General features: G+C 40.9%; 1 protein-coding gene across 6 annotated transcripts in view; it reads left to right on the top strand.

The window, feature by feature from the left end:
- The window catches only part of DLEC1 (DLEC1 cilia and flagella associated protein), a 67,159-nt gene that overhangs the window by 43,304 nt on the left and 11,778 nt on the right, over positions 1 to 12,077 (top strand). For all 6 annotated transcript variants that reach the window (XR_006279501.1, XM_043509734.1, XM_043509733.1 and 3 more), the window contains 7 exons: positions 3,588 to 3,698; positions 4,813 to 4,943; positions 5,655 to 5,843; positions 6,387 to 6,454; positions 9,252 to 9,403; positions 10,261 to 10,376; positions 11,147 to 11,217. Coding sequence is in view for 5 of the 6 variants with exons in the window: in XM_043509734.1 (XP_043365669.1) it covers positions 3,588 to 3,698; positions 4,813 to 4,943; positions 5,655 to 5,843; positions 6,387 to 6,454; positions 9,252 to 9,403; positions 10,261 to 10,376; positions 11,147 to 11,217 (838 nt within the window). In the remaining variant the exon portion in view is untranslated. The remainder of the gene's footprint in view (positions 1 to 3,587; positions 3,699 to 4,812; positions 4,944 to 5,654; positions 5,844 to 6,386; positions 6,455 to 9,251; positions 9,404 to 10,260; positions 10,377 to 11,146; positions 11,218 to 12,077) is intronic.

The raw sequence follows: 12,077 nt of genomic DNA, 5'->3' as shown, positions 1-12,077 counted from the left end.
GTTGCCAAGAAGGCTAACAGCATTTTGAGCTGTATAAGTAGGGGCATTGCCAGCAGATCGAGGGACGTGATCATTCCCCTCTATTCGACATTGGTGAGGCCTCATCTGGAGTACTGTGTCCAGTTTTGGGCCCCACACTACAAGAAGAATGTGGAAAAATTGAAGAGAGTCCAGTGAAGGGCAACAAAAATAATTAGGGGGCTGGAGCACATGACTTATGAGGAGAGGCTGAGGGAACTGGGATTGTTTAGTCTGCAGAAGAGAAGAATGAGGCAGGATTTGATAGCTGCTTTCAACTCCCTGAAGGGGGGGTTCCAAAGAGGATGGATCTAGACTGTTCTCAGTGGTATCAGATGACAGAACAAGGAGCAATGGTCTCAAGTTGCAGTGGGGGAGGTTTAGGTTGGATGTTAGGAAAAACTTTTTCACTAGGAGGGTGGTGAAGCACTGGAATGGATTACCTAGGGAGGTGGTGGAATCTCCTTCCTTAGAGGTTTTCAAGGTCAAACTTGACAAAGTCCTGGCTGGGATGATTTAGTTGGGGATTGGCCCTGCTTTGAGCAAGGGGTTGGACTAGATGACCTCCTGAGGTTTCTTCCAACTCTGAATTCTATGATTCTATGACACAAGATAGGGGCTGAGCTCTGTAGTTGCTATCACAATACAAATAATAAAAAATAATAAGATAACTTCTGCGATGTGTCCTATGTGTAGTGACCCCTTGATTGGGTCATCAGCAGGAATTAAATCTGGGAACTCTTGCTTTAAAGCAGCGGTACTCAACCAGGAGTCCGTGGCCCCATGGTGGTCTGTGAGCCCTTTCAGGGGGGCCATATGGCCCCGCAGCTGAAGTCCGGTACCCCAAGCTGCATGTGGGGCTGAAGCTGGGAGCAGTGCGGGGCTGAAGCCAGCATCCCCCTTCCGCAGCCAGGAGCAGCACGGGGCTATCCCTTGCCTGCACCCTGAGCTCCTTCCCTGCCCACACTCAGACCCTAGCTATCCCCTCCCTGAGCCACACTCCTCACTGCTCACAGCCCCTAGGTGCCCCCCTGCCTGCACCCTGAGTGGTTTTCAAACTTTTTGAGCTGGGTCCCCCGTTTGAGTTATATTTTTTGGTTGCAGCCCTCCATAACCCAGACAGGCTGGGTGGCCTGCTGAGGTGAGTCAGGGCATGGAGGTGGTGCTCCCTCCCTGGACTCCCCTGTGCGGAGCTGGCCTGAGCCCCATCAGCCCTCACCTCCCAAAATAGAAGTCAAACTATGCCTATGCCCAAGGGTTCCCTTCCCACCCCCCGCTTTGCCCTGGAGTTTTTATAGCATGTTGAGGGGGGCCTCAGTAAGAAAAGGGTTGAGAACCCCTGGACTAAGGCACAATCCTTTCCCCTTCAGCTAAAGGAGTAACTCTGTTAACTGGGAGCAGTAGATCTATCTTATTCTCTATGTTGACTGGCCACTAGAGAAGGGACAGACACACTTAGCCAGCGTGTTACACAACATATTGTGCTGTGTCAGGAATTCCATTGATGTATTGGAGTTAATTTATGATTCTGTGATTATATTATGAGGTAACTGAGAAATCCCTCATTCTGGACCTTTATACCACATTTGGGCTTTGGAGACAGACTTGTGTGGGAAAAGTGTACATATAGTAATAATTACTATTTGGGCTGTCAAGTGATTAAAAATTTAATTGCGATTAATCTCTTGATTACAAAAATTAATCACGATTAATTGCATTGTTAGAGAATAATAGAATAGCATTCATTTAAATATTTTGGATGTTTTCTATATTTTCAAATATATTGATTTCAATTACCACACAGAATACAAAGTGTACAGTGCTCACTTTATATTATTATTTTTATATCATATATATTATATTAAAATATTACATTATTATTATAAATATACAAATATTTGCACAGTAAAAAACAAAAGAAATAGTATTTTTCAATTCACCTAATAGAAATAATGGAGTGCAATCTCTTTATCATGAAAGCTGAACTTACAAATGTAGAATTATGTAAAAAAAAATAACTGCACTCAAAAATAAAACAATGTAGAACGTTAGAGCCTACAAGTCCACTCAGTCTTACTACTTGTTCAGCCAGTCGCTCAGACAAACAAGTTTGTTTACATTTGCAGAAGATAATGCTGCCCACTTTTTGTTTACATGTCATCTGAAAATGACAACAGGTGTTTGCGTGGCACTGTTTGTAGCCAGCGTTGCAAGATATTTACATGCCAGATGCGTTAAAGATTCATATGTCCCTTCATGCTTCAACTACCCATCCAGAAGACATGTGTCCATGCCAATGACAGGTTCTGCTCGATAATGATCCAAAGCAATGCGGACTGACGCATATTCATTTTCACCATCTCAGTCAGATGCCACCAGCAGAAGGTTGGTTTTCCTTTTTGGTGGTTCAGTTCTGTAGTTTCCGCATCGGAGTGTTGCTCTTTTAAGACTTCTGAAAGCATGCTCCACACCTCGCCCCTCTTCAGATTCTTAAACCTTGGGTTGAGTGCTGTAGCTATCTTTAGAAATCTCACATTGGAACCTTCTTTGCATTTTGTCAAACCTGAAGTGAAAGTGTTCTTAAAATGAACAACATGTGCTGGGTCATCATCCAAGATTGCTATAACATGAAATATATGGCAGAATGTGGATAAAACAGAGCAGGAGACATACAATTCTCCCTCAAGGAGTTCAGTCACAAACTTGCATTTTTTTTTAACGAATGTCATCAGCATGGAAGCATGTCCTCTGGAATGGTGACCAAAGAATGAAGGAGCATACGAATGTTTAGCACATCTGGCACGTAAATACCTTGCAATTCCGGCTACAAAAGTGCCATGCAAACACCTGTTCTCACTTTAAGGTGACATTGTAAATAAGCAGGAAACATTATGTCCTGTAAATGTAAACAAACTTGTTTGTCTTAGCGATTGGCTGAACAAGAAGTAGAACTGAGTGGACTTGTAGGCTCTACAGCTTTACATTGTTTTGTTGTTTGAGTGCAGTTATGTCACAAAAAAAACTTTATTTGTAAGTTGCATTTTCACGATAGAGATTACACTTCAGTACTCGTGTGAGGTGAATTGAAAAATACAATTTCTTTTGTTTATCATTTTTACAGTGCAAGTATTTGTAATAAAAATAATATAAAGTGAGCACTGTACACTTTGTATTCTGTGTTGTAATTGAATTTAATATATTTGAAAATGTAGAAATATATCCAAAAATATTTAATACATTTCAATTGGTATTCTATTGTTTAAAAGTGCGATTAATTGGTATAAAAAAATTGAGTTAATTGCGTGAGTTAACTGTGATTAATTGACAGCCCTAATTACTATTAAGAAAAAAGTAATGGACAAAAGCATCTAAGTAATTGAACATAGTGGAATTAAAGTGCGTGTAAAGTGTGTCCGGACTCTACATATCAGATCTATCATTTTCCTGAAACATATGGATTCTCTGTGTTGCTTCATCCTGATAATCATTTCCAATCTGGAGATGAATTTTTAATGAAGTAGATTTCATCACAGTTAACTGAATGTTCAAGTGTTTACCCTACGTCATAGCTTATCGGAAGTCAGTCAGCTTTCTGCTCTGCCACTGTCTCCCCAAGAAGCGGCACTTTGGGCCCACATGAAGAAAAAGAATTGTGTATAGAGCTAACAGCTAATATTATGGTAAGTTTAAAAACTGGTCTAATTTTAATAGCACAGAGAACACTGGGATTCTTATTTCAAGACCGTGTGGCAAAAACAGTATTCGCAAGTACAGTACAATGCAATTGTGCATAGAATCTGTCTCTAACTGCCTTTCAGATATGCTTTATAGACTAACATGATTGAAGACAGAAGATCATATGATTTAAATTATATGCACCTTAAATTGACTTTGTAGTCAGCTTGCTTGCTGCTTTGTTTTATTTTTTTTCTACTATGCCTTTTTCTTTACACTTAATGATTAATGCTGCTTTTGTAATATACAAAATTATTTTTGACCTTTTTTCTTAACACATATTAAATTGATTAAATTTTACTTTATGGTCCTGAAAACTTCTTCCTTAGATTAATTCCCACCATTCTTCTCTCTCATTCTAAGGCCTGGCTACACCTAAAACTTAGGTCAAACTAGCTCATTTCTCAGGGGTGTGAAAAATTCACACCTCCAAGAGACATAGTTGTCATCCTAAACCCTGCTATAAACACCATTAGGTTGACAGAAAAATTTTTCTGTCGACCTACCTACCACCTCTCATCCTCTTGAGAGAAATGGAAAAACCCCTTCCATCACTGTAGCAAGTGTCTACACTGTGGTGCTACAGCTGTGCAGCTGCAGCGTCATAACTATGCCACTGTAGCATCTGTAGTGTAGACATATCCTAACTCTTCCTTACCTGGAAAAACTTAGAGGGAGGTCAGAATTAATGTGTCCAGACAATGAGATCTATTTCCACAAGCAGTCCTGCACTGAAAAGACAGGCTTTTACCAGAAAATGTGGCAACAATCAGTAATGGTGCATTTTTAGGTTTACATTATTTGATGTTGATGCAAAACATACACTAACATCAGCAAATTTTTAATTTGGTACCTACTACCAAACAAATCTGATGCAGTGTTTTGGTAGGAAATCCATGTAAGGCAACCTGTAAAACTTCTCAGTCTTCCCCTGCAAGTCTGTTGTTTTTTTTAATCCAGTAAGATTTTTACCTGTTTTACTAATACATTTTTGATGATGACATGTTTCATCTGTATCTTTGACTCCATTTACAAAGAAGATGTGACTTTCTCCATTAGGATGAGCTGAATGACCTTACCCTCTGCTGTAGCGTAGAAGATATGATTGAACCTCTTTTTATGGGCATTTCTGGCCAAGTAAAGGGACTGCATGTCACATACTTGATACCTTGTGACAGTAAAGTTACCAGGTAAATGAAGTTGTTTATAAAATAATCACCCAGACTTGTTTGTTGGTTTTTAACATCTAATACACTGTAATAGTCCATCTATATTCTGATTCAGTATCTTTGCTTTCTCTGCTTGGAGTGAAAGAATTAGCCCTCTCGCTGCCAGCCAAGGGATGGGGATCCTACGCCCATCATACAAGCCAAAGTAACTGTCTGCAATGTTTAAAATATGTAAATTTAACTCTCAGATACGGATATTAAAGTACTGAGTTCTTTACTATACAATTTAAGATCAAATATCCTGGGCTGTTTCGAAGTTTTCCTGCCACACTGCCAAATCTGGTATATGACAAATGCAACTCTCCTTGATAATTTCCAAGCCTACATCTGCCTGGTATTTTTAATTTTATCCTTGTGATACCTAACATGACTACTCTGTTTCAGGATGTACTTTAAGTCCTTGTTGTTTCTTTTTTTCAGATGAGCAAGAAATAGCTTTAATTTGGCAGATCAGCATAATCATTACACCTGAAATAAATTCCTACAGGAATATAATTGAGAGAAATCAATACTGGCAAATGCTGGTGGTATAAATCTTAGGCTAGTTGGTCCTTTTAACAAGGGACATCAAAATTGCCTTATGTTGGAAATCTCAATTCTGTCTAAACTGTTTCTATGCTATGAAGAAAGAGGAGTGCTAGCTTTAATATCTGACGTCACTTTTATCTTTAGTGATGAGAAGCAAATGTTACAAAGTCCTCAAGATCTTCTGTTGGACTTTGGATCTGAAGTTGCACTGAAGAGCATAGTGACGCGCCAACTAATACTTACCAATCATACTGGAATCGATGCTCCATTCACACTAGAAGCTGAATATTTCAGTAGCTGTCCAGTTACCACAGAGGAACAAGGAAACAATCTGTAAGCTGTGCCTTTTTTGCTAATGAATCGGATACTCGGCCTGATTTTCCTTTCACGCTGCTGTGTAAACTTGGAATAATTTCATTGAAATGAAGGTATACTGGTGTGAGGGGACAATCCCCTATTGCCATGCCACTTCCTGCAATACTGGGTGTTTCTTGAGTTGACTTTGCTTTGCTTATGAGAAATGATGAATCCTCTGGCTGAGGTACTATGGTTGCAGGCCATCAACTTTTGCAGGAAACACAAAGGGCAGGATTCTCATTTGGTGTAAATAGCATTGCACTATTGACATTAGTGGAGCTATGCTGATTTACACCAGATGAGGATCTGGCTTATGGAATCCTGAACTTGTGTCTTGGCATTTAAATGGCTTCACATATAAAGAAGCTATTTTAAAAATTCATTTAGTAGGTGATTCTAGGAGGTCTGTCTTTGAGCAATAGTTACCCACAATCTAGGAGTTTGGTTGAACTAGCTTGTAAAGTTAGCAAAGACTTGTGCTGCTCACAGATTTGTCATTGAGTCTTTTCCTTTTACAAGCTCCACAGCCAGCCTGGTGAAAAGAACAGCACATATCAGAAGACATGCAGCCAAGAGAGCACAATCAGGTATGAGAAAAGCTATTTTTGTTGGCCAGAAAGATATCTCCTCACAACTGGCACACTCAGCAACAGCATTCATGGAAAGAGGGCTGAATGGAAATGGAAATCCCTTTATATTAGAGTTTGGGCCTCCAGGACAGGACTGAAACATACTGGTGAACGTTGTGGGACTTGCCCACAGCATTCAGTATCTAGTCTGTAGATAGAGGAGTCCAGGTCTCAGGGCAGTCAATCTGGTCCTTTTTACAAGCTCTAAAATTTAAAAAAAATAGGCCAAATTCCAAGCTGATTTCCATCCCCTGCAGCCTCATTGATTTCAGTAGGGTTGGATGGACTGACCAGGCAGGATTTGATCCTTTGTTGTTTATTATTTATATTGCAGTAGCTCCCAGAGGTCCTAACCAGGAAGGCTCACAGCTCCGTTGTGCAAGGTATTATACCAATATAAAGAATCAGACTCTGATACCCTTATTCATCTAGAGGAGCACCTTACTTCACAAGTAGCCATTGAGACTACTTATAAAGTATGGTGCTATGAGTGAGTAGTGATATCAGAATCTAGCCCATAGCAAATAAAACATAATTTAAAAGATGCAGTAGAATGTCTACTCCCAGGGGAATTCTGTGCCAGTGCGCATACGCATAATTCATGTGCCACAGAAAATAACTTCTGCCGGAAAGTTGCTGCAGTTACATCTTTTGCCCACCGGGGTCCGCTGTGGCTCGAGAACAGAGCAGACACTCTGGGGCCCTCCCCTGCTGCTATAGGGAAGAGAAGACACTGTGTTCCTTGCAGCGACTTGCCTGTGGGGCCAGGACAGAAGACAGGGGATATGAGTGGACAGGCAGCGTGGGGCACACGGGGCTGCTGGGGGCATCACAGACTAAGGGCTAGTGGGGCAGGACAGACAGGGTCAGGGGCTGAACGGGAGTGGAGGCGCAGGACCACATGAGGACAGGGGGAGGGGGTGTAGGACCACATGGGGGAAGGGGCGTGGCTGAGTGGGGGCACAAAAGGTGGGGGCATAGGGACACATGGGGATGGGGGGGCAGGGTGCAGGGACACATGGGGACAGGGGTAGATGTGCCTGACTGAATGGGAGAGGCTAGGAGTCAGCCAGGGTCTTTCTGTCTGGGGGAGGCACCCCAACTCCCTTACAATCCTGCCCTTCCCCCAAAATCCCTGTTTCATATTTCTCCCACCAACAACCCTTCAGGTACACTCCCAGGCTCCTTCTTTTTTCCTCAGCTCCTCTGGTACCTCTGACTCCCCCAAGCCTTTGTCCTGCTTCTGAGGGATATGGGAAATAGGGTCTGTATTGTCGTTTAAATTAATTATTCAGTGTTCTGTATTTATATGCCTAGTAAGGAATCTATCAAAAAACATTTCCTGAATCTTTTTCATTGTCTGTATTGTTACAGACATACTTACTGACAGGAATTTTGAAATAAAGTACCAAAAATAATAGAAACTAGTGTGATTATATTGTGTTATTTTGACAAATCAAATATGCAGAATTTTGCAGAATTTTTAATTTTTTGGCACAGAATTTCCCCAGGGGTAAATGCCTAACATTAGTTCTCACGTTGTATCCTGTGATGCACTTCCAAGCGGTCCATGGAGCTGCGTCTATCTCAATAGCAGAGCATCTCTGTTTTTAAGAAGTGATGCCTCCTGCCACGTATTATCCAGTCAGGACTGTCTTGGGGTTTCTGGGACATTTTTTTGATCAAGTAAACAAACAAGTCCTTATCTACATCTGAAGTGCTTGCTAAATGTCTTAGTCACGTGTTTGTTAGATGTTTAGATTTCCAGACACCACCACAACTAGAGGGCTAGCAAACATCTAGAAAGAAGTAAACAGCATAGATCACGAAGTTAACCAGTCAGTCACTCCAATCCCATTGAAGTCAGTTTATTTTCATCTTATCAATATTGCTTTTTCATGTATTCAAGCATTACATTTGTCACAGAAAAGTGCAGAATTAGGAGGTTGGCAGGAGAGGTTGTCCTTGGAAGAATCTCTGTCTTAACAAGTGATCCATAATATAAAAACAGATTGAGAACCACTGAATAGGAAGCTGGAGTGAAAATGATTTGATTCGAAAGCAGTGGTTCCAAAACTGCGGTACATGCACCCCTGGGGGTATGTGAGACACCACTGGGGGGTATGCAGGAGAAATTGTGTAATGGTAGATTTTATTTATTATTTTATTTATTGCATTTTCATAATTGGCTACTCAGACGAAGCTTTAAAATTCTGTGGGAATTTGTTAAAGTATGGTAGTTCATTTACTTCAAGATGTACCAGTGAGAACACAAATACACAGAGATGCTGACGTACAGAGCCCTCACCTCCAATCACTGTACAGCGCAGGTTCAGTTGCCCAGCAACTGTCCAGTCTAACTGAGCTCAGAACTTAGGGGTTTTTTCGGTTGTATACGTTGCACTATACCCGTATATAACAATGAAATACAGACAGATGGCTAAAGTCAAATAGTGTTAAGAAGAACACCCAATGTATCAGTGATAAGAAGGGTAGGGGTACACGGGCAGCTGGTAGATCTGAAAGGAGGTATGTGGGCTGCTGGCAGATCTGGAAGGGGGTATACAATAGGAAAAGTTTGGGAAACTATTCTAGAGGCTTAATTCTCAACTTTGTAAATAGGCATAGCTCCACTAAAGCCAGTGGAACTACCCTGATTTAATACCAGCTGATGATCTGAACATGTATTTTGTTTGAAAAACAAACATTATTCCATTTCCTAGAAATCTTATCAAATGCTCTTCTATTCTTTCAGCATTTATGATGGCATTACTGTCTCATGGGAGAGGAGTGGCTTTCCATGCCCAACCTTCCACAGGAACTCTGAAAGCCTTCCAGCAGCTAATTATAAAAATAACAGCTTATAACAACATGTGGGGAGAGTACCATGATGATCTCATCTGTAGGGTAGGTGAGGCTTTTTCTTCTGCATGGTCGGTTTGGGGCCAATTGTCTTTCCCCAAATTCCTCTTTGCTAAAACACATTCTTCTGCTTGTCAGGATTTCAATAAAGATTCAGAGTAGCCTTTTCTAGACTGTTTCTTCTAACAAGGTTTAGTTGACAGTTGTCCTCTCCTGTTAAAACGTATGGATCTGGTTTTGGCCTAATGTTGAAGGCCTTTTTTTTCCATAGGGCTGTAACAAAGTTCCACAACATAGTTTTGTTCCATCTACAAAATCCAGTTGTAACAGTCACTACTCGGCTCCACCAACCCAATATGTTGTGCTGTTGTGCCTGGTGGAAGGGCTCTTAGGCTTTGTCTACACTGACGCTTTGTTGGCAAAACTTTTGTCATTCTGGGATATTAAAAAACCACCCCCCCCCCCAAATATTTTACCAACAAAAAGCACTGTTGTGAACAGCACTTTATCACCAGGGAGCACTCTCCTGCCGACAAAGCAGCTGCATCTCGTGGGGGCTGGAAGTTTTTTGTCAGCAGGAGAGCTCTCTCCTGCTGACAAACAGCAGCTATATGGCGTGCCTTTTAGCAGCCCGGCTGTAGCGGCACAGCCGTGTTGCTAAAAGCCTCGTAGTGTAGCCATAGCCTTAGAAAGGCATCAAGCAGAATGACCAATAGATTAGGTACAGGACTTTCCTGGTGACAAGAGTCCTCATTAGATCTCTTGCTTCACTAATGTCCTTTAAAAGAGAGAGTAAAAAAAACTGAAAATCCATTTGGCTCAAAGGCTACGATATAATTTAGTAACCCACATTCTAAGATAGCATTTAATTCTAATTGCCAAGATGCATTGTTTTTTCTTAGGTGGGAGACTTACAGCCTACATTAATTCCTATGCAAATGACTGTGAAAGGTTGCCCAATCTTCTTGCAGATGACAGGACCTCAGACTGAACACGAAACAAAGATACCAATAATCAGGTATAGCCCCCCAAATGCTGTTTGTAAGGACATCAGATGTTTTAAATGCATTAGACTATGCCTACAGTGTTCATTTTTGGTCATTTGCTATTGTTCAGTAAGAGGGCAGACAACATTCAATGGTATATTTGTCAAAATACAGTGTGTGCTTTATTTTGTTTAGTCAAACATTACACTAAGGCCTTATCTGATGTAGATAAGTTTAGCATACTGTTATGTTTGTGTTTCCTAGCATGACTGTAAAATGCTGTTTCCATACAACATCTCCTAAATCCTTCATCAACCATGCTACCAACCATTCTTCCAGACTATTTTCTCAGGGTTTAATACTGATTGAATTTCAGTCATTCCAGGCTCAATTGATTCAGGGTCAGCATGGACAGAGATCACTGGCATGCCAGTACCAATGGTGGAAAAAGTCCTGCTACTCCTCTCTCACTAAGGAGGTAGCCTCTGCCACTCCAACACTTCTGTTGACTTCTTTATCCACCATCTTTCATGAGCACCATATTTGCTCGCACACACGAGTCTGAGACAACTATGTCATCAGAATATGGAGGGAATGGATAATGGAATGTAATCTGAATGTACAAAATAACTGTTTCCTAGATTGACCGTAGATTATCTGGTTTCCAATACAACAAACTGCCAACAGTTAACTCTTTAAGCTGATCTGTTTCCACTTTGTTAATGACTCATTTAGAAGAAAAATTCTTAGGAGTTGACTTAACAATTGCACATTGTAACATTAACTTATTCCTCCTTTCCAGGTTTGGTGCTCATGTCTCTGGTGGGGATACCGTCTCCCGCTGCATCAGACTCAACAACCCCACTCCCTGTGGTAAGGCTGGTTTCATATTCTAAGATATACGAGCAAGCACTGTAGTCCCTACAGTAATGAAAGCACAGCAATTAACACACCTTCCCCTTTCTTAATTAGGATGGTTTTTTTGAGGGAAATAAAGAAATAGAAGAAGAGAATCACAGCTAATTCAGTAGTTTAGCTAATATAGAGCAATGGCCAGTGCTGCTAGGTCTCTAGCTGTACAAAAACATTTATCATTGTGGTGTTACCTTTGGACTAGTCTGTGTATAGTAGCAGAGCAAGCAGGTTTGAGCGAGAGGCCAGTGAGGGAATATAATTAGCACAATCTACTGTTTAGTGTGAAACGGGAAAACATCCTATTCCAGTGCACTATGTGTTCGTCTGACTGACTTCTCTTCATCAGTATCCTTCTTTGAAATTCACTTTTTCTGTGAAACCCTCCTAGAGCTAACCCACGTCAATAAAATGCTGCCATCATGCTATTATTGGAAAGAAAAAAAACACTCTAAGTTTTTAGCACCATTTGGCTCCCTAAATTCCACTTGCATCCAATCTTTGTCTTCCTCTTCAGAATGTAACCTCTTCAGTGCAGGGGCCATGTCTGTCTTTGTGTCTTGGACATCACCAAACACACACAAAAATGATTAGGGACATGGAACGGCTTCCATGTGAGGAGATATTAAAAAGACCGGGACTGTTCAGCTTGGAAAAGAGAAGACTAAGGGAGGATATGATAGAAGTTTATAAAATCATGACTGGTGTGGAGAAAGCAAATAAGGAAGTGTTATTTACCCCATCAGTCACCGGATGAAATTAACAGGCAACAGGTTTAAAACAAACTAAGGAATCACTTCAGATAACACAGTCACCCTGTG

The sequence above is a fragment of the Dermochelys coriacea genome, chromosome 2 (assembly GCF_009764565.3).
Source record: "Dermochelys coriacea isolate rDerCor1 chromosome 2, rDerCor1.pri.v4, whole genome shotgun sequence".
Classification (NCBI taxonomy): domain Eukaryota; kingdom Metazoa; phylum Chordata; order Testudines; family Dermochelyidae; genus Dermochelys; species Dermochelys coriacea.
Note: the sequence above shows the minus strand (reverse complement) of the source record. Positions and strands in the feature narration are given on the sequence as shown.